The 27,314-nt window shown below is 38.0% G+C and overlaps 1 protein-coding gene across 3 annotated transcripts; it reads right to left on the bottom strand.

Moving 5' to 3' along the window:
• Window positions 1-1,735: 1,735 nt before the first annotated feature.
• On the bottom strand, window positions 1,736-25,480 carry RNF14 (ring finger protein 14). 3 transcript variants are annotated; one of them, XM_036748994.1, is made up of 8 exons: window positions 25,342-25,480; window positions 18,857-19,018; window positions 17,707-17,858; window positions 13,865-14,392; window positions 13,115-13,343; window positions 6,960-7,132; window positions 5,559-5,689; window positions 1,736-4,365 (listed from the first exon to the last, which is right to left on the bottom strand). In XM_036748994.1, the coding sequence occupies exons 2-8, from the start codon at window positions 19,008-19,010 to the stop codon at window positions 4,308-4,310; spliced, it is 1,425 nt and encodes a 474-aa protein (XP_036604889.1). In that variant the 5' UTR covers window positions 19,011-19,018; window positions 25,342-25,480; the 3' UTR covers window positions 1,736-4,307. The 3 variants fall into 3 exon arrangements, with proteins under 3 accessions (XP_036604889.1, XP_036604887.1, XP_036604888.1); XM_036748992.1 differs by lacking the exon at window positions 25,342-25,480 and adding an exon at window positions 24,837-25,041; XM_036748993.1 differs by lacking the exon at window positions 25,342-25,480 and adding an exon at window positions 24,584-24,870.
• Between the last annotated feature and the right edge of the window lie 1,834 nt (window positions 25,481-27,314).

Below are 27,314 nucleotides of genomic sequence, written 5' to 3'. Positions count from 1 at the left end.
ACTAGTTTTCTGACCACAGATCTGCTCACTGATTTTATTTAACTTGGATTCATGAAAGACTGTTTGGCTGTTAAGGCTGGGAGGACATAATAGTGCTATGATTCTCTTGCTCCTAATTTATTAAAGGCTTTACCTGTAACTTAATTACTTCATTCTCTTCTGATGCCTGCAGAATTTTGGAGTTCACTGCTTTGCTTACAAGCTGTCCATGTTGGTGTAGACTAGATTATCCTTAATGTTCTGGAATTATTACATTCTTCCTGCCTTTCTAACATAATCAGTTGGCATATCTACCATTTGTGTATTTGGTGTGTGGGGTAGGGGATAGTGGGATGAGCAGGCCTTAAAGCCTGCCTCTGAATGCACCTAGCAGCATCTCTCTTAAGACTTAAGTTGCAGGGGAAGTTTCCAATGAAATCACTAGTTCCTACTCGATGTATGTATATACACATACAGGAAGTGAAAAAGGAGAGAGAAGATAGGGAGGAAATCAAATGGATTGTGAGTTCATTGCATCACTAATCCATTTAATCAATTATGCTCTACCATCTTGCTGTAGTTTGACCACAACACAGCCTTGTGCCATCTACTGGTGACACTTGTTAATAAGCACCCAAAATCTTTTGTCATCATTATCACATGAGTTTAAAATGTATTTAATAACCTTATTAGTCTCAGAATGTGTCTGTGACCAGAAACTCTTTTCTACCACTCACATCTCAGGGTCTAAATCTGTTTGTAAAACTAATTTGGTTTGAAGCTTTGTTCTCATGAACTCTAAATGATTTATCTCTATCTTTAAAATACTAGGGATAATACAGTAACCTCAGAAAACCAGTTGGAGCCTTGGAAATTACTGGGATCAAAAGGCAGTTCTGGTGTATGAGAAAGAGCTGGACTAAGAAGTAAAAACTCAAAATAGCCCATTTGTTTTTCAAGATTTTTGGGTTGGGTTTTTAGGGGAGTCAAAACATGATTTATATTGGACACCCTTGCATTATAACAAATTTAGTATAAACAAGGCCAGAAAATAGTGATGACTACCATTTTCAGCCCCTTTCTATGGTTTTTTATTTTATTTTATTTTATTTTTTGCAGGGGGGAAGGCAGGGCAATTGGGGTTAAGTGACTTGCCCAAGGTCACACAGCCAATAAGTGTATCAAGTGTCTGAGGCCGAATTTGAACTCAGGCCCTCCTGACTCCAGGGCTGATGCTCTACTTACTGCACCACCTAGCTGCCCCAGCTCCTCTCCATGGGATAAAGAGGGTCTCAAACTCTGAAGTGGGCTTTCTCTACTTTGCTGAACCTGGACACAAATCTGTTTTACGTAGTTTGGTATTTGTGTCTGCTACCTCTAATCTTGGCCTGCTTAGGGAGAAAAGCTGCTTGAATGGAAGGATAGCCTCAGCTTACATACCTGATATACTATTTAGCATACCATAACAATTACAGTCCTGGGATGGGGAACCTGTGGCCTGGAGGCCACATGTGGCCCTCTAGGTCCTCAAGTGAAGCCCTTTGAATCCAAACTTCACAGAACAAATCCCTTTAATAAAAGGATTTGTTTTGTAAAAATTGGACTCAGTCAAAAGACCACACCCAAGAACCTAGAAGACCACGTGTGGCCTCCAGGCTGCAGGTTCCCTGTCCCTGAATTACATCATGCTGATAACACATACCATACCATAAGCAGCCCATGGAAATCTCCTGAGAAAGTGGAGGGAGCATTCTAATTTGCTTTTTTTAAAATAAAGTATTTATTCATTTGTAGATTACATTCTCACTTTTAACAGAACTAGACTCAAACCCTATTTTATAAAATTAAGAGGGATGTAGTTTCTTCCAACCACTGTGTTAGGCTTAATAAACAGCAGTAAATCTGAAAAGGATATCATTCTGTCACAAATATTCAGAAGTTTTCATTGGGATTCAGTTAAGCTATGGTAAAACATCTTGTTCAGTAACCAAGGCCTTCATGAAACCAAACTATAAAGATATATAAAATCTCTTTTCTCTATTGTGTACTTTCTAGATGAAGAATACCTTTCCAAAGCATTTCCCACACATAAAAATCAGTATCTTATTTTTTTCCCGTCAGAAATACAATTAGAAGCTAAAAGTTGAAGCCACATTAAAACTAAGTTTATAAATCATGTGAAAAAAATAAGGACCCTCCCCTTCCAATGTCTATGGTTAAGGGTGAAGGCTTTACATCTAAGAACATTCTTTTACATATGGAAGTACTCTTATTCTTCCCATGTAAAGATGGCTTCCCTGCTTCTACTCACTAACAGTGTATTTTATGCAGTGGCCTCAATACAATAATTTGCATAAATCAGACAATTTAACAGATTTAAGCACCCAGTCTGATGGGACCAATTGTTGCTTAAAAACCAGAACTTAATCTCTTTTCACTCAGTAACCATTTACACTGATATATACCAGATAATTAGTTTTCTGAATTCACATTTATTATGTTCAATTTATTTTAAAAAGTGAAGTAAAAAAAATGTTTGTAAAACACACTGTCCTTGAAAACAATTTGTTTTGTCAAAACACAGGTCCTAGAAATCTAATTCCAATTCGAGGTTCAGGAACAAAAAATGTTCATTCTATGATTTTATTTTGCCCTCTTCTTAAGTATCCAATTATTATATCTATTTATCTAGTATGGACAATTGCTTTAGGACTGAACTGGCAACAAGTTAGCTCACAATAGCCAAGAGATAACTAAATTACCCTCTCAACATGGGGTGCGTAAACAAATCACATAAAGAAAGGAAAGCTAACAATTCCATTGCCAATCAAAAGTTTTATGGTCCAAAATGTAACTCTAGAATCACAGTAAAAGAAAAAAATACTAATTTTATTTTCAACAACTTGCATGCAGATGGAAAAGGACTGGCTTCACAAACAGCAAATGAAGATACTATAGGCTTTCTTCAGCCAGAAAAATTTACTTGAAGCTTTATATTAACTATGCTACCAAGCCACTACTACCAAGCCACAGGAGGGGAAAAAAAATAGTTGCTTTCTACAAGTTTACAAAAACTGAATAGCAAGGCTCCATATTTCCAACTAAAAACTCTACATCACTGTACAGTTTTCAAAAGCAGAATTCAAAGTCAGGGTTGGAACTAACACCTTGATTACCTGCTACCAGGGAGTAGCATTCTAAATAGTCACAAGCAGCAGATAACTCAAGAATAATTTTTATTCACCTTGGAACTATATCAATTTTCCCCATACCTGTTCTTCCCCCCTTCCCTTAGGTTTACCTAAAAGAAACCTTACCCTCTGCCTCACTGATTTCATTCATAATATGTTTTGCCCAGGATAATATTAAAATCAGTTTGCATTAATCACAAACCCAACTTAAAAGGTATGTGTGAAAGATGGGCTTTAAGGATAGTAGGTGACTGAGTAAAGTCACTGTTTGAATTTTACTTCAAATAAAAATGTATTAGTGTTGAATATAAATCATAATTTTAAAGTGAAGGGATTCACTCATGTTCTTATGATTTCATAACAATTCACTAAACTCTACATTTGGCCCAAATCTGTTCGTTAAATAAAAAAGAAAATAGATATTAGATGATCCACAAATATTTGTAATACCAGAAAAAAATTAGTGATTTCCAATAAACTGGAAAAATGTCCGTATGCTCTTTTCATTCTAAAAGCCATAAGTGCAAGAGGCCACTGGAGGATCTGATCAACTTAATCACTAATTCAACTATACTCAACTTAGCAGGAAATAAGATTCCCACCTCTGGGGCTGATACAGCAGGCATGAGACCTGGAATTGGTGGGAAGGGCACATCTTAGGCTATGATTCAGCAGTATCCCTTTGAGTGTAAAGAGCAGTACTGAATGGCTCCAGTGGGAAATGACCCCAAGGAATGTGCTTTTGATTTGATGCCCTGAAGAGCAAGATGCCTTAGAGATATGAAAAAGATCTTTAAAAGATTATCATTTTGACTCCTCTCCCTCTGAGCCTGGGTAACAAAGAAAAACACTTATAGTTCTGAAACTGGGGCACATTGTAATATGGAATATTTTTTCTAGTTTTTGCTAATGTTTTCTAAAACCTTTGGCTTATAATTGTTCACATTACACAACACTGGAAAATTATACACGTGCCTTAATCAGCAGAAAATGAAAATAAAACCATGTTCTTCCACACTTCCTACATGGGAAGAATGAATGGTTCTCTAAACCTCCTGCAGGGTTACACATTGTACTCGACAAAAGAATAGGGCAAACCATTCCACTTCTATAGCTTTGAGCAATAAAGTAGTTTAACTAATCTTCAATCTCATCTTCCCAAATGTCACCATCAATATCCACAGCTTGAAATAACCTGGAAGACCATAAAATAAAATGCATTTTTATGCACTGAGAAGAGATGAAATATTACTACTTTTCCTTTTTTCAAAAGCATCTTTGGCCCCTCTTTCCTGATAACTCCATTATAGAACTTTATTTCTAACTTTTTAAGCACTCCACTACAGAAGGACGGACTCAGTTCCATGTATCAGCTAGGCAACTTTGTCCTGAAAGGGTGTGCTGAAATACCCTTAAAGTGGCAGCACAATGTAGTTCATTGTAAGTCATTCATCATAGAGTCTGCAGAGCTGGGTTCAAGTCTAGCCTCTGATACTAAGTTGTGTGACCTTAGGCAAGTACATTAATTTATATAATCTTTGATTTCTTCATCTAAAAAATTGGATTAAATACCTGCTCTATTTTCTCCCTTAGCATAGTTGTGAGGAAAGTGCTTTATAAACCTAAAAAGCCATATAGAAATTTGAACATGTACTTTCCTCAAGGATCCAAATTTAACAATCTAGGGCCAAGGATGAAAGACCCTTAACTGTGTGCCCCTTCACAATATGTTCAGTTTTAAGGGCATGTATGATATAGAGTAATTCCTTGGCTATATGAGACAGTTAAAGAGGAAGTATATCAACTCCTGAAAGTTACTAAGCTCTATTTTAATGCTAACCACTCCTCAAACTCTCCCCTTTTAGCTCCCACTTCCTATATTAGTATGTACTTGCCAATTGCTTTCTGCTCAAGTTATTTAAAAATGTACTGTTTTATTTCTTTCACTATTGAGTAGTTTCAGGTCAGGAATGGTTTGTTCTTTTCTACATGTCCTCCGAAAGCACACAGTAGATATTCTTAACTTGACTAGTGTACTGAAGTACAGTAGAAGCAAGGACCTCATTATAATAGAATTTGTTATTACATGGATTTAGACAGATACCACAAGTCAAATAATATCTACTCTGAAACATAATTACATAAAAAGCCTTATAGAGCACAACCTATAAAGATAGAGACTAGTTCTGTCCCCTAATACCAGCATTAAAAGGTTTTACTGTAGCAAATTTTTTAAAAAATGGAATCCCAGCAGCCTCCAAAATAATCCATATTCAGGGGACTGCTTCCTAATCAAACAGATATATGGTCCAGTTTACTGTATTTAAGCTATTCTAAGAAGTACTGGAAATTACTGCTCGCCTTAGGCCATTCCTGTGTAATACATACCGGTTAAAGCATGGGGAAGACGGATCATTGAAATGTCTATAAGGGTTTGCTCTAGACAGACAACCCATGCAAATCCAGCAGAAATATTGCATACAGCCAGTACATGTCATCTTGTTACACCCATCTAATTTCTACTGAGAGAGAAAGAAAAAGTAGAAATAACAATGCTATAAAATCAAAGAGGAATATAGACTATGCATGACAACTAACCAATTTTACTAGGATACCTACTCCCTCATCTCACACTAGGGTTATATGTAACTATTAATTTACTTCACTTTAATGCCAATTATTTTGTGAACCTATAAAAGTAATGGAAATTTTCAACAAGTGCTCACATACTTGTTATAGCAAAAACTTTTGATGACCAGTCCAAACCAAGGAACATCTAGCCTTTAGAAATGAAAAATACAGGGACAAGATAATACATACACTTAAAGAAGAATTTTAAGTTCTAATGAATTTGAATCTCATTAAATAATAATTTAAAAAACCCTGCAAATTCAATATTATGGCTCTTTGGATGTTGGTGTCAATTGGCTCTAATGGCATTTTTTTTTCATAGGGATTCATACAGGCAACCAACATCATTAGGCAGAGTTCACTCTGTTTGAGTTAATTGGAGGGATCGAGGGGGGAGAAGATGGAAGGGGAATTCATAGTACAGGTAACAAAGAAACCATTTATATTTGGTTTCATAATATATTTTCTCCTCTTCCCAGAAGATTTACTTATTTAAGTTGTCTTGGGTTTATATGAAAATCCATTTGTATTTCCTGAGCATATACTTAAAAAGTACCAGAGTGATGTATCCAGGCAAAATGTGAGTGGCAGAAGGCCAGCTTATGACTAAAATAGGCCTAGAATAATACACAGGCCTATCAAAGACCACAGCTACAGTGTGTAGGGGCAGCTAGGTGGTGCAGTGAGTAGAGCACCGGCCCTGGAGTCAGGAGGACCTGAGTTCAAATTCAACCTCAGACACTTGACGCATGTACTAGCTGTGTGACCTTGGGCAAGTCACTTAACCCCAATTGCCCTGCCCCCCCCAAAACAACAACAAAACAAACAAACAAAAAAAAAAGCAAAAAAAAAAAAGCTACAGCGTGACTGCCTCTGAAGTCAGTTCACCTTTATGTAGTAGATATGGTAAAATATTGTCAAATGAGGTCTAATGTGAAGAAAGTTCTTTGAAAAATGTGAAGTGCCATATAAACCTAAGACATGATAATTATAATATTCAATAGTGAAATTTATATCTTCCAGGGAATAAGATTTAATAAAACCAAAGGGTTATAAACTTGACTGATCATAAGTTTGCGTACTTGAACAAGTTTGAGACAGATCAGTTAAATGAGGACCCACCTGCATCATTCTCTCCATCTGTCCCCACAGACTCACCTCTATATGGGTACCACAGCAAGGGCAGCTTTTTGAGTTCTTTTCTAGCCACTCTTTACTTTCCATTTCTTCTAAAGCTTTCTGAATCACTCTTTTACCATACCTCTGTTCCAAAAATCGTTTATTGGTGTCATCTGCTTCAAGATACTCATTTCTCAAGTCAATTAGCTTTTCTAGAAAGTAAAAACGAAAATAATATTTTATATAAAGGCATATTAAATGCATATAAATGCATGTTTATCAATTTCTCCAGTCAGCCACCCAATAAGATTATGACCAGATATGTATATATATATATATATATATATATATACACACACATATATATATATATATGTATATTCAAAAACAACTTGTGCTTAAGGACATGTTAGCAGTTCAACTCTGCCCACCCAAGGGCCTAAAGGAAGTAGTACCTATTATGGAATCACTTTTCACACTGAAATGTAATCTTTCACATACAAGTTTAACCAGGCTATCTAGATAGCCTACCTCTACTTTGCATTAACCTACTTTCCGACTTTCCCATATGATCATAATCACTAAATCAACAAGCATTTATTAAACACCTACTATATACCAGGCTATATGCTATATACTAGAGAAGGAAACAGCAAACCACTCCAGTATCTTTGCCAAGAAAATCCCAAATGGGGTCAATAAGAGTTGGACACAACTGAAAAACAACATACCAGGCACTGTGCTAAGAGGTGGGGATAGAAATCAATAAACAGACCTTGCTTTCAAGAAGCTCACATCTATTAATGGGGTAGACAACTATATACAAACAAGATGTATACAGGATAAATTGGAGATAACAAAGACACTAGAAGAGGTGAGAAAAAATACCTGTAGAAGACAGAATTTTAGCTAGAACTTGAAAGAAGTCAGGGAAGCTAGGAGGTGGATATGAAGAGGAAGAGAATTCTAAGCCCAGGGGGCATCCAGTGAAAACGCATGAAGTCAGAATCTGGGAGTATTTTATGTGGTAACGACAAAAAGGCTAGTGTCACTGGACTGCTAAGTACAAGGAAGCGGGGTGTGGGTGGGGGTGTGTGTGTTTCTTGTGTGTCCTGGTCAGTTTTAGGAAGATTAATATAAATTGGAGTGAAAAGACCAACTAGAAGGTTACTAAAATGGTCTAGGCACATGAAAATGAGGGCTTATACCAGGGTAGTGGCAGTGCTAGAAGAGAAAAAGGATGGATTCGGGAAGAACTCACCATATGTGATACCTGTTGTGACAGCTGAATTGATAGGACTTGGCAACTGATTAGATATTAGTGTTGAGGAATCAAGGATAACATCTAGGTTGTGAGCCTGGGTGACTGGGAAGACGGTAGTGACAGCAACAGCAAAATTAGGAAGAGAGAGGGCTGAAGGAGAAAGATGATGAGCTCAATTTTGGATACGCTGAGTTTAAGATGTCTACAGGACCTCTAATGTGAGATGTAAAAAAGGCAGCTGAAGATGTTAAACTGGAAGGTGGAAAAATAGATCTGAAAATCATCTGCATGAAGATAATTATACATAGGAGCTGATGAGATCACCAAGTAAAAGAGTAATAGAGGGAAAAGAAAAGATGGTTCACTAGAGAACCTTGAGAGACAATGGAGATCAGTAACTGGAACCTCAAGATCCAGAAAAGAAACAGTGATAAGACAGGTAGGAGTAGAACCAGTGGAAAGTAGTGTCATGAAAACCTAAAGAGAAGAGAATAACAAGAGAACGACTGCCAGTGTCAAAGGCTACTGCAGAAAAATCAAGTAGGGTGAGGTTTGAGAAAAGGCCATTCATTAAATATGGTAATTTAAGATCATTGGTTGGGGCAGCTAGATGGCATAGTGGATACAACACAGGCCCTGGAGTCAGGAGGATCTGAGTTCAAATCTGGCCTCAGACACTTAATAGCTATGTGACTCTGGGCAATAGTTTAACCCTGATGGCCTTACCCCCTCCCCCAAAAGAAATCAATTGTTTGACTATGGAAAGGGCAGTTCCATTCCAATGATGTAGACTACAAAGAGTTAAGAAGAGTGTGACAGGAAAGGAAGCAGAGGCAGTGATTATAGAACGCCTCAAGTTTAGCCACAAAACATAGGAAAAACTAAGACAATGGCCAGCTGGAATGGACAGAAAAAGTGAGGGTTTTTTGAGGATGGAGGAGACATGGTTATGTAAGGACTAGGAAACCAGTCAGTAGACAGGGAAAGACTACAGATCAGAGAGAGAATAGGGATGATAGAAAAAGCAATCTGTTGAAAATGGGATGGAATAGGATTACTGGTACATGTAGGGGTTTGTCTCAGCAAGGGCAAAGGTCACATCTGCGCATGAAACGGGAGTAAAGAAAAAGATAGGAGGATGAGGGAAGAAGAAAATGGCCTCAATTTTCTCACTGAAATATGAGTAAGGTTCTGTTACCAAGTAGGCAAGAGGGGGGAGCCATGGGAGCCCTGGGGATTAAAAGGAAAGTCTAGAAAAGTTACATGAGTAGGATAGGTGATTAGCAATGAGGATCCAGTTGAGATTGTAAAACATAATTTATAGTGGATTCAAGTCAGCAGTTTCATGGTTTTTCTCCAGCTCTATTCAGCAATATATGAGTAGAAGAGAAGTCAGCAGATGGTGGGAGTAATCCAAGGTTGAGGCTTGGCAGAAGAGGATCAGCATTATTTTTCTCCCCAAAACTTTCCCCCTATCCCTCAACCAATTTCATTATTACTGTCAAGGGTACCACCTCCCTCCCAGTCCTCTAGGCTTACAACCTAGGAGTCATCTTCCACTCCTCACTATCTTTCAACCCCCATATCCAATATGTTGTCAAGACCTGTTGAATTCATCTCTGCAACATCTCTCTAACACAGCCACCACTCTAGTGCAGGCCCTCATAACCTCAGGCCTAGACTACTTCGATAGCCTGCTAGTACATCTGTCAGTCTCATTGTCTGTGTCTCCCCCTCCAATGCACCCTCCATTCAATCACCAAAACAATTTTTCTAAAGTGCATACCCAACCATATCACTTTCCTACCCAAACTCCAGCGACTTTCTTCCACCTTTCCAGGATAAAATACAAAATTCCTTCATGACTTTTACCCTGCCTTTCCCATCTCCCCTCAACCCTGCCTGCCCAGATTTCTTACACCCTGAGAAACACTCTTTGATCCGGTGACACTGGCCTCTTGGCTGTTCCACGAACAAGACACTCCATCTCTTGGCTCCAGGCATTCTCTGGGTGTTCCTCATGCCTGGAAAGCTCTCCTTCCTCATCTCCCCATCCTGTTTTCCTTCCAATTCCCAAATAAAATCCCATCTTTGGGCCGCGACCACATATGGGGTTGTGTAACTGAATGTGGGGGTTTTGAAAAATTTGACAACAATAAAAGGTTTCTGAACATTCAATGACCAAAAATTAATCCAAAATCAAACATGTAAGGAATGCAAGGGGTTTCTGGAAGCACTTGCCTGTGTTGCATTGTGCAACTTCACTGTAGCCTTGGTTCTGAACACACATAGGAAATCTGCACTGTGCATGCTGTCCACCTCGCAATGCCAACCAACACTGCCAGAAACACCTTAGCTCAGATTCGAGACTATTGTATGTTATGAATTGCAGTGCTTTTACTGTATGTACAAAATCGTTAAAAGAATTTTGGCTTGCAATTAATACAGAATTTCCAATAATTTCTGAAATGGCCCTGAAAATACTTCTGCCATCTTGTACTATGTATTTATGCGAAGCAGCATTTTCCGCACTGACAATTATAAAATCAAAATATCAATCGACTCTGAAAAATGTTGAAGATGTTCTATGTCCTGCAGTATCCAATATTACACCAATATTTAATTCATGTAAAAATAAACAAGCACATCCATCTCATTAGTATGCAAGTTTACTTTCATCTTTAATAACTGGTAAAATTATATGAATATTAAAGAATTGTTTTAAAATAAATTTCTTTATGATTTATTATCAGTAAATGTTTGATTTGCATACCTGTTTTAAATACCTATATACTCAGGGTCTTGTAAAAATTTCTTGAGCAAAAAGGGGTCACGAGTGGAAAAAGTTTAAGAAGCCCTGATCTAATACATAGGAAGCCTCTCCCAACCCCTCTTGATTTTAGTGCCTTCTCTCTTTGAATTATTTCCTATTTATCCTGTATATAGCTTGTTTGTTCATATTTGTTTGTTGCCTCTATCATTAGATTGTGAGCTCCTTGAGTGCAGGGATTGCCTTTTTTGTATTCCCAGCACTTTGTACAGTGCCTGGCACATAGCAGGTACTCAATAAATGCTTACTGACTGACTGAATAGCATAAGGGGGTAAGGGAATGAAGAGAAGATAGTGTAGAGTTAAACTTTCACTATAGCGTCAAAAAGGAGAACCTCGGGCAAGTCACTTAACCTGTTCGCCTAGGAGGCAGCTAGGTAGCTCAGTGGAGAGAGGGCTGGGCCTGGAGTTGGGAAGACCCGAGTTCAAATCTGACCTCAGACACTTACCAGCCACGTGTCCCTGGGCAAGTCACTTCTTCTCTGTTGCCTTAATCTACTGGAGAAGGAAATGGCAAACCACCCCAGTATCTTTGCCAAGAAAACTCCATGGACAGTATGGTCTATGGGGTCACTATGAGTCAGACGTGACTGAACAAATGAACAACAATAACAAGATGGGGAATGGAGGGGAATATTGCTAGTCTAGGGGTAATACCCTGGGAAAGAGTTGAAGGGCTGAAGGACTGGAGGTTGCAGTGAGAACAAAGTACATATAGTACATATATAGCACTAACATAAGATTAATAAATACAAAATATAAGTAGTGGAATACACAATAGCTTTTGCAGGGTTAGTGGGTGGAGGAAATCAAGAAAGGCTGTATGCAAAAGATGATGTCAGGGAGGACTATTAATTAAGGTCCCCTGGGATCACAGCCCATTTCCACTGTCCCACCCTGACTCCCCAGTTTTGATTCCCCATTTCACTCAAACAGAACTCACAAGGAACTCAAATGACCTTAAATTCAAAAACACAAACTTATTCAGCAATTCTGCTTATTTAATCTTTCAATGTCTTCAGTCTTCTGTAATCTGCTTGCTTGAAAATATTGCCTTAATTCTTTCTTCAATTTTTCAAGCTACTATTTAGAGTATCCTCTTCTTAATGCAATGGATTTTGCTTAGCCACATTTTGCATTTCCATTCATCCTAATACTAGTGGAATTACTTATCTAACATTTTTACTCGTGAGCTCCCTGCCTCTAATAATTAGAAACATTTTCCTTTTTCCATGACATCTCTATTTTAGCATGATTATGTCAAAAGGATACGTCTGTAATCTCAAAATAAGGGTAATCAACAAATTAATATTAGCATTGGACTTTTAGGCTTCTTCTCAATTTTATTAATATCTTAAACCTCTCTGTATCCAGTTTCCATCTCTACCTCAGTATAGCAAATTGAAAGAATTAAAACGAGTTTTAGCTTCCACCTCTAGGGGAAAAAAAAATGAGATACATATAAGTAAAAGACAACATAGGTACTTGAGTTAATTTTGTAAATTTTGTAATTTTGTTGATTTTTCAGGGAAAATGGGAATAAAAAATTCAACTTACCTGATTTTAAGCTTACGATCATGGAACACAAAATCTATTTAACATAATCTTAAAAAACCCCTTTCAGTTTTATATCATGTCCAATTTGGCCCTACAGTGATGATGGAACTGCCTCTCCTTTTCCCTTCCCAGATGACATCACCAAAATTTTGCTCTGGTAATCTTTCTAGGGTCTAACGTAGTAGTGTTCTTCTCAATGTCTTCAGAGAATCATAGTGAAAATAACTCTGATAGGACTAATGATGACACTGGGAGGCTCATCTGACCATAAGAACTTCTCTTGAGATTTGAACATATTTTATTTGTTAATCCAACTGTTGGAAGAGTTAAGGATATGTGAATGTCAATTTTAGAAAATTTTGCCATGGTCTAGATGAAATGAAGTTTAAATTCTCCATCCTTGCTCTAGATTATGTTGTATTAGTAAGTAGAAAACATTTTGCTAAAAGCCAAGTTAAATTAATAGTTCTTTCTTTTACCCTCCCTCCTCCTCTAAAGCTTTAAGCATCTCCTACAATTCCATTTCCAAATTAATACAATTACCTGCAGTTACTTTACATGGAGAAACTCCATGGTAAGTCATTTTACAAAGTGTACAGAAGGCATAATTGCAACTGGAACAGATGCCCATGGTACATCCTGGTTCTTGCATGACAGGAGTCTGACAGCATGGCCTGGGACAATACACTACATCTGCCATCAAGTCCAAAGTAGACTGTAGAAGAAGGCGGTCATAACGTGCAAACAACTCTTCTTCCACCAGTTCTTTGACCTAGAAGGAGAAGAAAGAAACATCTGGTTGGTGCCACAAGATGACTATAGTCATTTTGACACTGACTCTGGAACATCAGGAAATCCTTAGGATTCTGGTCCAGAAGTCATGAGTCTGCTGCTCAGAGATATGTTAACCTTCTTGTCACCTTCAGATCAAGACACTAATTCATGTCTAAAAGGGCAAAGAGACAAAGCATTGCTTCTTTGGGTTTCTTAAACCCATCATGCTCAGTTCAGAGACAAATTAGAAGACCATCAAATGAAAATGTAATCCCAGGACCACACTTGGTATTACTAAAGTTTACATAGTAACTCATTTCACTGTCAAGCTGATTACAAGTCCACCATAGGAAGTCTTTGGGTTCATTTCAACTAAAATGATAGCACATTATTTCAGATGAATAAAGTGGATAAATTTATGGGCTTTAAGTAATAAATGATCTTAATTACAAGGGAGCCTCTTGCTATACTTGCTCCCCAATCAGAGAAAGAGAGGCTCCCCAAAAGATAATCAGTTACCTGGCCAGGAGTAGCAACAGAGGTGCACTTTGGTTCTGGACAGTTGAGACAGTGCACCTGGCCATCCCTGATCTGGATTTCAAAGTAGTCTTTCAAACAGGCTTTGCAGTAGACATGCCTGCACTCCAGGAAGTACATACACTCGCTGCCCAACTTCTCACAAAAGCAGATATTACACAGGTACATCTTACTGTTAAAGCACTTTTTCTGCTGAGCTTGATCAAAGTCTAAGATTTCCCGTATCAGGCTGGACAAAGACTCCACATCCTGCACAGCTCTCTTATCCACAAATTCTTCCTGGTCTACTGTAGTGCCAGCTGCCCCCCCAAAATCTAGTTGTGTGTTAGGAGGAGCCAGAGATGTCCTGCTCTGTATATTCCCCTGGGGGCCCATTTTGAGCTCGTAGGGAGAAGCAATGTTCAGGTATGCTAGGGTTTCTTCTTTGAGAAACTGCATCCAGGCAAACAGGACCACACAGCCACGATGTTCTTCCCACAGGTTGTCTAAGTGCTTGCACAGAGCAGTTAGCTACAACAAAAAGGTAATATCATTATCAGAAATAAAAATGCTATTAAAAAAAACTCCTAACTCTTGACTCAGAATGATTCCCTTTTTAAGCTTTTACTTTAGACTTTATATCGTCATTTTCCTTAGCTGTGATATGTTGCAAAATGACCTGGAAGTCTCATCATCAGTTCATTCTCTGAAGAGAAAGCCCTTTGTATCTAAATACACCACAAAACTAAAAGCTTAGAGACTCAACCAACCTAGAACAAAGAAATCAGGGAATATGCCAAGAGTACAGATTTACTATAACAGAAATCATCTAACATGCTACATGTTCTAAAAAGATGATATTTAGTTCTAGAGTACTTCAGATCCTTTATTGTCCTAGCTCTTTTATGTGTCCTGGAATAGCTCAAAAGTTGACAAATTCTCCTTGCACAATGTAAAATCTCATCTGCATTATGATTAATTATAAAATCAGTTAAAGATATGACCAAATTTTTAAATTAATTATAATTATATAATAAAGTATAACATATGGAAATCACTAAAGGAACACCTTTGCTTTGTTCAGTGTATTTTTTGATTTGTAACTTCATTTCACTAACCTACATATGTTTAAAAAACACTAAGTTAGTGAAAGGAATTAGATTAATGTTGCATGTACAAAAATAGGTCAGTGCAGCTTCAATGTTATATAAAATGCCTATATTTCCTAAGTCAAGGAAGAAAGTTAAAATTATTTGATTTTCTTTTTCTTAAAAAATGGCGTCTGTTTAGACTGAAAGGCAAATCTCCCTCCATTCTACCCCACAAAGACCTCTAAAATACGCATAACGAAGTTACAGTAATAAGAAGCTTTTAAGATAAACTATTTTTTAAAAAAGCAAACAAGTCTTGGTTCATTTAAATTAATATCAACTGAAAAGGGGCTGCATAATTCTGCATTACCTTTCTTATAGTGCCTGATATTGAACGCAGATGGGCCCTTAATATTTGCTCATGATAAATTCAGTGCTTAAAAAAGAAATCTTTCATTTAGGTGTGACTTTTCTCCTAAGAAAAACGTATGCTGTTGTTGGTACTTAATTCTATAAAAATAATTACTAATAATCAGATGGTTAAATGCTCTTTGAACCTCAAAATTAGATGACTCTCTCCTTAACTATGTTGCTGTTTAGTCATCTAGAGTAGTGTCTAACTCTTCGTGACCTCATTTGAGGTTTTCTTGGCACTGGAGTGGTTTGCCATTTCCTTCTCCAGGCTTATTTTACAAATAAGGAACTGAGGCAAACAGGGTTAAGTGACCTGCCAAAGGTCACAGAGCTATAAAGTATCTGAGGCCAGATCTGAATTCAAGTCCTCCTGACTTTAGGCCCAGAACTCCATCTGCTGTACCACCCAGCTGACCCATCTCCTTATCTAATCTTCCAACTCCCTTGTTTCTTACTCCTTTTTCCCCTCAACACTTCTGAAAAGGCAGTTGGTTTGTCCATAGATCTGGGGAGAAAGGAGAAAACCCATTCTAATTCCCTATCACTACCACTTCAGACTAAATACACAGGCCCAACTGTTAACTCTATCTTGGATATATAGTGTTAAGAGGTCAAAGCATCACATATAGAACTATAAGACTACAAATGAACATTTAATAATAGCTATTTTAGATGTCTAAACAATGAGAGTTGTAAATTAAGTCAAAAGAGCTGAAATAAGAAATGTGGACTTTTTCACCTGAAAGCCTGTTGTAATTACCTTAGAATATTATAACAGAATCGAGTGAATTATTCTCTATGGCTTATATTATAAAACCATAAACCCCTAATTTTCCTGTCTGCCTTTATCTCTTTTTTCTACTTCCTGTATCCTAATTTTTAACACTGTAGTGATGCAAAATACATATTTTAAACTATTTATACAATTAAAAAATATTGCAAAGCATACATTGAGCTTTTTGTAGAAATAGCACAAAAATAATCTACTAAATTAATTTCACTTCAATTATGGACATGCTGTTACCAAGTTGCCAGGCAGTTTAGACTCAAATAGGCTACTATTTTCTATTATCTGACTTACTGAAGCTCTCTGCCACTAGCTCGGATATTAAAATTTAAAGTACTATTTTAAAAATTTTACAAATATAATAACCTTTTTACAAATTCTGAGGTGGCCTATTTTAATCTTGAAGCATGTTTCCTTCTTCTCTATAAGCATTGTCATAACTTAATGATATTCTAAAAAGCAGAGCTGGAGATGAAAACTACATGACCAACAATGAAAAAATGAGCAGGCTACTTATTCTTTACACTCAGCAAATGACAACTTATCTCTTAACACTCTTCAGCCTATCAATCTTCAAAAGGATTCTGACAAGTCTTGCTGCTTTTGCACCAAAATCTGAGCCTGTATGTTTTATATTATGCCTAAAGCCTTTTATCTTTGCCCAAAATAGAATGAAGTTGTGGTAGAAAAATAACAAATTGCAGAGGAAATGTAGGCACTTAATATGAGGTGTTTGGCCTTAGAGATAAATTTGAGATATTTAAATATCTTCTAGAACCTAATATTATTGCTTTTATGAATTCAAATATAGAGTCTAATTAAGAAATATTTATTTCTACAGAGTAAAAAATGAAACAAAGCCCCTTTTTATGTTTACTTAAGAAATTTACTTCTTACAACATAAAATCAATTTTTAGCCCTTTGCATTTCCTTTGAAAAGAAAAAAACATTTATCTGGGAAGCAAATACAATGAAAGAAGCAACACTAACGCCTAGGGGAAAAAAGACAGGGTATTAACTTTGGAGAAAGCATATTTTTTCAATTTTAATATGGATAAAATTAGAAAATTGCAAGATGATAAAAGAGAAACAATATACTTGATTTCAAATTATCTCTACTACAATCTATGATGGTTCCACATTACACTAAAAGAACTGAAACATTCCAGCTACCTCCAAAAAAAAAAAAAAGGATTTTCAATTATAAAATAACAGAATATTTCAGTTGGAAAGAAACCTTAGAGATCACAGGATCATCACTTAGTCCAAAACTCATTTTACACATGAGGAAACTGATGCCCAGAGAGTTACGTGACTTGCCTAAGATCATACCACTATAATTAGCAAAGCTATGATTAGAACCTAGGTCTCCTGATTCCTAGTCCAGTGTGTCAATCAGTTTATCATTAACAGCAGGATTTATAAAAGCAAAAAAACTTACAAGCTACTCCTTATTGTACTGAATTTCTTTAATGCCATCAAGGTGAACATCAGTTAAGGTAAGTATTTAAGTTCCTGAAAATGGATAATAAAAAGTAAGTTTCAAACCTAACCTGAGTTGGTGAAAGCCATTTGCCACTGAGGGTGAATGCTGGAGGGGAGGTTGATGGATAATCTGGTGGAAGTTCAAAATTCAGCACAAGTGGAGGCAGAAAGCAAATTGTATATTCAAAGCCACCATTCTGGAGACACTCCGTTGGATTGCCTGAACCAAAAACAGGGAATTCAAGGATCAGTCAATACTTGAGTGCCCCACTGGGTGCAAAACAATGTACTGGTGGGGTGAGAAGAAAAAGAAGGGGAGGTGAGTGATGGTGGTATAAGAAAATGGAGTTTTTTCCCCCCAAAGAGAGAAATCTCTCAGTCCCCTATGTCTAAGTCTCTATCCCTGCTTCTTTAATTTTTAGTTTTCCTTTCAAGGGGAAAAATCAGTCTTTAAAAATCAAGCAAAGCACAATGCCCTGCTTAGTAAAAATATAATTTACTCTAGTATATACTGTTTGGTGGGATTCCCAATTGTAACAAGTCACCAAATTATACACACTATTTTAACAGCAGAAAATTAAAGAAAAATTTCAGAGAAAAGGGAAATACTTATCCTTACCGAACAGTTTTGTATGAAGCACTGAGATTAACTGGGGTCAGGTGTCATGGTCCATCCAGATTAACATGTGCCAACACACTGATCTTCCATCTGGAGGGTATCTTGCTCATGCAGGCCAGTATTTCCACAACCAAAGTTTCACTTGCATTACCTTACTTCCTTTTCTCCAGTTCTCCTCTATACTGTAATAACTTTTGGGGGAAAGTACCCTGAGATCCTTCTGTGATGTCTGTGATATCCTACCGCTACTTTGTTGTTTGTTTTTAAGCAAAAGTTATGGAGTATGGCAGCAAACATAATAGCAGTTAGGAAGAATTTTGGAAGCCATTTTGTGAGAAGCATAAACTATCTGGAAATCCTACTTGGTATTCAAGAAAATAGCAACTAAAAATCTACTCACCCCTTTTATTAAGTTATCAAAGAGACATGCAGAAAGTTATTTAGTTTATCAAAGCGACATGCAGAGAGTGGTTAGCCACGCTCCTAATAATGTCCAACATCTCGAGCTGTAACAATGGTATCAACATCTCTGCCAGGAAAACCAGAAAATGCTGCATTTAGAAAAATCTCTTTAAAAGTGAACAAGAACCATGACTCACCGCTCACAAATATTTTGAAATTCTGGGGCAAATCCAAACATATTCTGGTTTCTCCACCTTGAACGGACTCTGCTTTTTTAAATTCATCTTCATCATAAATACTTGCCAAGGCCAGCAATTCATCTTCCTGGGCTTCTCGGTCTTCTGACGACATTTAACTTCCTGTGAAGTTAAGGACAGTCACTTAAACTAGTAAGACTGAAGAAAGTGCAAAGCAAACAAACAACCCACCAGACAACACCAAAAAAAACCCAGCACTAAAACCTACACAACTGCAAAGCAACAGTGTCAGTCTTGCAGAAGTTTGAAAATAAGCCAGGTATAATACTATAATATTTCCTTGTCTCTAAAATAAAAAAAACCACATTAGAAATTGTTGTTTATTGCCAGCTTTGGTGTATTGTGAGGACTAATTTTAGAATAATCAGCAACTATAATATTGTACTTACGCTCTTATAGTAGTTAGTATGTCTTCTACTACTCTGTATCATAGTATATACAACAGTATCTATCATTAGGATTCAATAAATCACTAATTTTTACATAAAGATAGTCAAAAATTCATTTTTAAAAAGTCACCAAGGAATTTAAAAGTAGAAAAGCGACACAGTATTGCTAATACCAAATTGACAATGATTTTAAAAAAACACAGGTTTTAATAACACCTATCACAGGCAGTCTCTGACTTAGATACAACCCTAGTAAACACCACTACTACCATGCCCCACCATGGTAAACCACAAGAATTCCCTTTCCCTTCTAGCTGCCTTGGACATCCCCATCCCTTTCTCCAGATTCTTGCCTCTATTTATCAGAGAGGTAATAAAGAAGAAAGAAGATTAAAGGCACAATCCCTATATTCTTATCCCCCAGATGACTTTTTTTTTTAATTGTGAACTTACTCATCAAACAGGTATATTTCAGTACAAAGGTCAAAAAAGACGAAGATGGTTGCTTGTATATGAAAGAGTAAACTTGCTATGTATGTAGCTTTTTAAAGTGCATATTTAACATGGTTGTAAGAAAACTGCTGATTGTGTGCCCCCTTGTGAATTTGTTTTCTTCTGAGCACTTTAAAATTTTTTATTGATATTATTTTAGACTTAAGGAGTATTATTGGTTAAATGGATTGGGGGAGGGCAAGCAGGGATTGCCTGGGAACCTAGCTATAATTTACAACTTTATAACGTGGTTTTGTGAGGAAAATGAATTTCTTAAATACCTGACTATACACTTTTAGAACACAAAAATTAGAAATTTCCTATAACTATATGCAGCCAGTTGGTGTAACAGATAGAACACTGGGCCTAGAATCAGAAAGACCTGAGTTCAAATCCAGCCTCAACCATTTATTAGCTGTAACCCTGGGCAAGTCACTTAACCCTGTTTGCCTTGGTATCCTCATCTGTAAAATGAGCTGGAGAAGGAAATGGCAAGCCACTCCGGTATCTTTGCCAAGAAAACCCCAAATGGAGTCATGGAGAGTCAGACATGACTGAAACAACAAAGCATGCAGTGAAAACTTAGGAATACTGTTGTAATTACTGGTACTTTTCATTTTAAGACAATCTTCATGTACAAAAATGCAGCTTGATCAAATAGTTCAGAAGTGATCATTCACATAACAAGATGTTTCACCTCAGGGTTCCCCTAAATAGACACCGTTAGAGCTAGCCCTCAGAGATTATTTAGTCTAGTCCCATCATTTTACAAACAGGGAAACAAGGGCACAGAAAGGGTGATTTACACAAGGTTATACAGCTAGTTAGTGACAGAGCTGGCGCTGGAAGCCAGTACCAACTAAACTGCCCAGTGGACTCTATCTCACCACACTGTCTCTCAGTAAGTCAAATGATTAAGAAGTCATCCTCTCTACGCCTTTTTAGAATACCTATTGTGTAAAGCACAAATGTGTGTGTGTGTGTGTTTGTGCTGATACGTGTGTTTTTAATACTGTTCACAAAATAACAAAATGGCAAAAATGATTTGCAGGACAAGATTATTCCTTATTCAGATGTTACCATTCTCAAGCTGCATGTCTACCTAGTATTAAGTGGAAGGTTTCAAAATATTTGCTTTAAATCACATGTCCAAGTAAATGATACCTAATATTGTAAATGGCATTCTCAGTCTAATTAGCTTGGGAGTGCCACTAATTTCTTTTATTTTCCGGCAAGAATTACCTAAAAGGAGTTGCTAAAATTGGAAACTAAGGTTGGTACTGTAAATGTCATTTGTAGAAAACAACTAATTATAGTAGTGCAGATTAGGTTTTCTCAAAATGTATATTCTGAATTCTCATTATCTTTCCTTTACGTGAAACACTACACATAAGCCCAAAGTGAACTACCAACTTCCAACTTGGTGGTTAACTTGCTTAGGCTATCTAGATAGTAAATACCTCAAAGTGAAACTGCAGCACTCAACTTGCCCATCATCAACCCCAGATATACTTTAATTTTTCCTCTCTCCTTTCTCCCTTACCCTTTTAGTCTTCCTTTTCTTTTCCTTTCTTACTCTTCCCTGCATAGGCAAAGGGATATCTGTGGGCATTGCTTGAGAATGATTATAATCAAAACTACAGTCTTATATATACATAAACACACGTCGCTTTTCATATTTCAAAGGTCCTTGCAATTCTTAATTTCATAACAATGTCTGTGTCCAGAATATAAACTATGTTAAGAAAAAAGTTAAGAATTTGCCGCATAGCTGTCTTAGTTATTTAAAGGAACCTTATGGAATTCAGGTTCTGGTTGTAAATTCTGGCAAGTTTTCTATTTAGTGTAAAAAAAAGTATGGGAAAAATCATTTTAGTTAATCTCTGACAATTCAGCTGCTTGACATGAAGAGAAAACCTGCTAAACAAAATATGTTAAGAATAATTCATCTATTCACTAAAAATAGGTTTTACTAGTCCTCTATTAAAAGACTTCATTAGCAAGCAATTATTTTAAGGCATATACACGTATATATTAGACACACAGAGTAAATAATATTCCTATGAGCAAAATGTGTTGTGTTTATATACATACATACACACAGGTATAACTCTTTGAGCAAATCCAACATGAAAGCCTGGATTTACAAAAAAGTAACTATCATTCACATATATAAATATTCACCAGAGGATTTCTAAACAGCAAAATCATTCAATTTATAAAAATCAGATAAAGCACATATCAGAAAAATACTACTGCATTAAGTAATTTACATTTGTTAACAGCAAAAAAAATTCTCCACTTATTTTCAAACATCCTAACAATTCACACAAGTGTCCATAATTCCCAATTAGTACATGTTTTCCTGGTTAAGATCATAGGTGTTTCTTCAGTGAATTTCATCATTTTCCCAAGACCCTCTTCAAATCACATACATATAAAGGTTTTTCTGTTCAACTCAGCCAGAATAACCTCTCACCTCCTCTGAACAAGAGTTTCACATTATCAAAACTCTGACAATTTCTATATACCACTGATTTGGCACTTTAATGCTGCCTAATACTCAAGATATTTTTCCCCCTGTGTTATTTTCCTAATTAGACTATACCTAAAAGACAGAGAACCTAATTTCATTGATTTTGTAATCCTACAGTATCATACACAATACTTATTCATTCCTGACTGCTGCTACTACTAATGAAACTCTTTGATAATTGACCTTTTCCTTAGTTTTTGGAGATAATATCTGACATTTTAAGAATGTAATATGAACCAATGAAAGGAGATTGTTGAAGTGCTTTGAGGTCCTATAAGAAAAGTATGTTTGAATTTATCATTTCCCTAGTGGTATGCTACACTAATACCTCAATGTAAAGCATTTCAGAGAATCTAAGATGAAACGGACAAAAAAAAATCAATTTTCGATGTATTTTTTAAAAGATTATCTCTCTTCAATAGGCCATGCAGATTTGTAGATATAGCACCCAGCAGTGTGAAGTACTGAATTTTTTTTGGAATTGCCAGATTCAGTTTAGCTAAGTTACTGGAATCTTTCTGAGCTTCAATTTCTTCTTTTGCAATACCCTTCTTTGCCATTAGGCAGTTGATGTTAGAATTAATTTATAATATGTTCTGAATTCCTTGGGGAAAAATTGACAAATAAAAAACCCTAAATATGTTTTGTTTAGATTCTCAGTCCATTTTCCTTACAAACTTAATTGTTGTGGGAAGTTAAATGCTTTGTTAACAATTAGTTTTAAGTCCATCATCTACCATCTTAAAATTTTAATCCAACATACTACTTAAAATAAGCTAAGCAGTCAGTGGGCAGGCATATTTAAGATAACAACCACCTCAGGAAGTTATATCATTAAGGGCTGATGTTATGATGAAAGAATTATTCTTGGTCCTTATCCCAAGTATTTACAAAGTACAGCCACACCAAAAGCATTACCTAAGCTGCCTGTCCTCCTCTGAAGCAATTTGGTACATGAACAAAATATAAGAATTTAATATTTAGGTTGCCAAATACACCATAGAGAGAAAATAATACCACCCTCCTAACTTTCTGCTACTTTCAATGAAGTTCAGTAACACCAAGTTCCACACTTGCCCAGATCACTTATCGCAATTAACAAGAACTACGAGTTTGGTGCTTGGGTGATAGAGAAGAATATTATTTCCTCTATTTCAACGGGCTTAAAGAATTCAGCAGGCACTTCAGCCTCCTCTCCCACACAAATATCCTGTCAACAGGCTAAAAATCTGTCAACCCTATTTAAGGTTTTGCTGTAATGGATTAAATTTTAAGGCAAAGAATATAGGCCTTCAAAAAACATTTCAATCAAAGTATCCACATCTGTTGGAGGAAGCCCATTCCAAATCACCAGATTTATCTTTAATACAACAGAAGCAGTAAAATGAAAAATGATATCAAATGATAGGTCATAGGATAAAGGAACTGGATGGTAGTCAAAAGCAATTAAAATTCAGATCTTAAGTCTGCTGTGAGACCCGTCCTGTCACGTCACTTATTTCTGTGGACCAGATGATCTCTAAGGTGTCTTCCAGCTCTTACGATCCTAGGAAATGTCAGGTACCAATCAAAAGCATTCAAAACCTGAAGTGATGGATTAAGAGTTTTATTCTGAACAGTTTGTATTTTTAAAAAAGCGGATTCTTTTGTAAACTCTGAGCCCTTACAGCCAGGCACAGCATGAGGAAATTACTAATTTTCTCCCTCTCCGCCTCCATCCTTTAATAACGGTAATAAGAGCTAGCGCCTTGACATTTGCAAGTATCGCTTCATTTTATCCTCACGACTCTGAGCAGGGGGTGCTGTTATTATCTCTATTTTATAGATGAGGGAAATGCGGCAGGCAGAGGTCAAGTTACTTGCCCAGGGTCACACGGCTACTAAATGTCTGAGCTCGAGCCTTCCTGACTCCAAGTCCAGCATTCCATCCCCGCACCACCTTACTGGAATAGGGGCTCCCTTCCTTCTAGAAAAAGGGGACAGTTTGCCAAGGGGAATGGGGAAAAGGTGGGGGCCCGTCAGCCCCGCCCTTTCCCACGCGGGCGCCTCGGTTCCGTTGTCTCCCGACGTTCCGGAGCCGGATTCGGGCAAGCAACATGGGCCGCTTTAAGATGTTTCTGGGGAGTTTCAGAGCCCGCACCAACAGCCCTCCCCACACCCTCAGCGCCTAGCCCTCCAACCGCCCGGCCCCGCCTCGTCTCCCGTCTCCCCTCCTCTCCAGACCAGGCGCCTGGAGGCTGGCGCCCTCACCTTCCGGTGGCACCCCGAGCTCGGCCCCAAAGGTTCCGCCCCGCTCTCCCCTCCCCCCTTCTCCCGGCCGGTCCACCCGCGAGGCCACCGCCTCGGCACCAGTTGAGTGAAGGGCGGCCGCCGCGAGGGTAGCTACGGCCTGGTGAGCCGTCTCCGCCGCCGCTGCCGCAGCTTTCGGCTCGGCCCCCACCCCACCAGAGGGAGGTCGGCGTTGAGGTCGGCGGCGACTTCCGCTCCCTGCCGTCCACCTCACCTGGCCCGGCAGGCAGCTTCCTTAACCACAGAGCAACCGAACCGAATGGGATGGGATGGGATGGGATGGGGCGGAGCAGGCAAGGGTGGGGTGGGAGGGCGGGGCCGACGGCCGGAGGGAAGAAGCCGCGCAGCCGCCGAGACTCTGGGAGCTGCGCCCCCTGCAGGGTGGAGGTGGTCAGAGCCGGAACGGCCGGAAGAGGGGAAGCAAGGTCGGGGGGAGGGGAGAGCAAGGAAACGAGGGGGAGGAAGAGGAAGAAATAGAGGTGGAATCCGAGGGCATCTGGAATCCTGACTTCCAGCGCTACTGGGCCTCGGGCTTTAGAACTGGGTGGGTGAGTGAGCAAGGCCCTAGTGGTTATCGAGGCACACAACCCCTTCCTCATTTTATCGAGCAGGGAGCTGAGGCTCGGTGGCTTACCCAAAGTCACCCAGGAAGGACAATAGAGCATTCATTCATTCATTCTTTGGCATGGTTCTAGGGCACTTTCTGCTAAGCTACTTACAGTTGTGCCCCCAGGAAGTGCACTAGTTTTCCACAGTTTGTTTGCTTCCCACTCATTTGCTCGGAGATCATGGAGAACCTTGGAGATCATCCCACATTTGCAAATTAGGAAATGGAAGCAAAAAGATGTTTCCACTATGTGCCTCTAGTTTGGTCCCTGCTGTCACTAATTAGCTGGGTACAATCCTGGCCAAGTCACTGCACCTTTGCCCAATTCGGGGAGGCGGATCTCACAAGGTTGTTAGTATCAAAGGTCATCAACACTGTACACTTAAAAACTGACCCTCTCCTGCATCCTGCTTCTCCCTTCTCTCCAGCTCCTGGCCAAAGTCCTGCAAACAAGATTGAGGCACTTTGAGCTGCTCTGAGGTCAGAGGGACAAAGGACTAAAGCTATTCCCAGTGCAATGTTTTGATATTAAAAACATACAACATAGTTCTTGTTGAGAAACCCTGTTGAAGGTAAATAAGAACCTTGCCAACTAAAATTCTATGCTTTTATGGTAGGAGCTCAACAAAATGGTTGTTAAATTGAACTGAGACCACTGAGGTACCCCAACTAATGGAGTTAACAGGACCCAGAGCTCAGATCCCTTTTCTTTCTAGGATTTCCATGGCTCTGTCCTTGGGGGAAGTGAAAGTTCACTAGACATTTTTCTCCTTGACTAATGGTGTAGCAAGGAATTCTCCTTTATCTCTTTACAATTTTTTTTTTCTGCACTGAGTGGGCATAATAACAGTAGCTGATATTTACATAGAGCTTTAGGCAAAGCAAATGTTAGTTACTTCATAACAACTCTGTTAATACCTATGCCCATTTTATAGATGAGGAAACTAAGGTTCAGAGGGATTAAGTGGCTAATCCTATAGTCACACATTAAGTATCAGAAAGAGCATTCAAGTCCAAAGATTTCTAACCCCAAGTCCAGGTCCAGTGCTATCTGCTGTATTAAAACCCAGGTCAGTACACACTAGCCCTAAAAGAAAAATTAATTTAAGACTCTCAGGGTTACAAGCCTTAGTGAAGCAGTATTCTAAGCGACATGACTTTACATATGCATGCCCTCAGAGTCTGTCTTCATTTCTAATTGTAAAATACTGGGGGAGGTATAGAGGGAGAGTTGGAGCTCAGAATTCTTATTCCAACCAGCTAGGGTTGAGTGGCTAAGACAGTATACATTATAGATTATATTATAGATTGATGTCATAAAAGTGCCACATTGTGCAGTACACAAAATAAGTAGACAAGGAGTTAAAGAGAAAGAACAATGTAGGTCTGGGGGGAAGGGCTGGAAGAGGATTCAAGATTGGTCTGACTAAAGCAGAAGTTTCTGAGTGTCTAAGCATCAGCCTTTTTACAAAGCAATTACTCCTCCCCCATTTGCGTTTTATAAATCTGAATTTTCATAGATCAAGTTTGATTAGTCTTGCCTGTAATTGAAATATACCTCTATGATGGTAACAAAAACCTAGAAAAAGTCAGCCCAGAAGAATGAAATTCATTTGACCAAATTCACTAATGTCATTTTCACTAACAATCAGTGTAGACAAAAAAAAAAGAGAGAAAATCCTAGACTCCTCCCTACCTCAGAATAGAAACCAAATGAAATGCTTGGCCAGATGCTATTAGTAAATAATTCAGCCTAGGGGAAAGTATCTGGGCCCCATGAAAGAGCTCATACCTTCTCCATCACAGGCCAGTAGAGCTTTATTATTACACAGCAATCCTTGTGTCATTGGTATGCTTCCTTGTACCCTTCATTACCAAATGCATGTATGTGAGATTATATGATCCAGTATGAGTCTATAGGAGAGCTCATAAGGATTTATCTAAGATAGGCATAGTCATAGGTTTAATTGTGACACCATGTGATGTCACAGACAGTGAATGGAGATAATTGAAGATGATGGCCCCTGAGTTGGAATTGTGTTGTCAAGGTGGTTAGTTAGTATTGATAAGCATTGAAAGTGGCCA

Source organism: Trichosurus vulpecula, chromosome 3 (assembly GCF_011100635.1).
Source record: "Trichosurus vulpecula isolate mTriVul1 chromosome 3, mTriVul1.pri, whole genome shotgun sequence".
Classification (NCBI taxonomy): domain Eukaryota; kingdom Metazoa; phylum Chordata; class Mammalia; order Diprotodontia; family Phalangeridae; genus Trichosurus; species Trichosurus vulpecula.
Note: the sequence above shows the minus strand (reverse complement) of the source record. Positions and strands in the feature narration are given on the sequence as shown.

Excerpts from the sequence above, each read along its gene's own strand:
- RNF14 (XM_036748994.1), bottom strand. The coding sequence starts at position 19,010 with ATGTCGTCAGAAGACCGAGAAGCCCAGGAAGATGAATTGCTGGCCTTG. Across the intron at positions 13,344-13,864 it reads CTGTTGCTACTCCTGGCCAG|GTCAAAGAACTGGTGGAAGA; the intron begins GTAACTGATTAT and ends TTCTCCTTCTAG. Across the intron at positions 4,366-5,558 it reads TCTTCCCCATGCTTTAACCG|GTTATTTCAAGCTGTGGATA; the intron begins GTATGTATTACA and ends ATGGTCTTCCAG.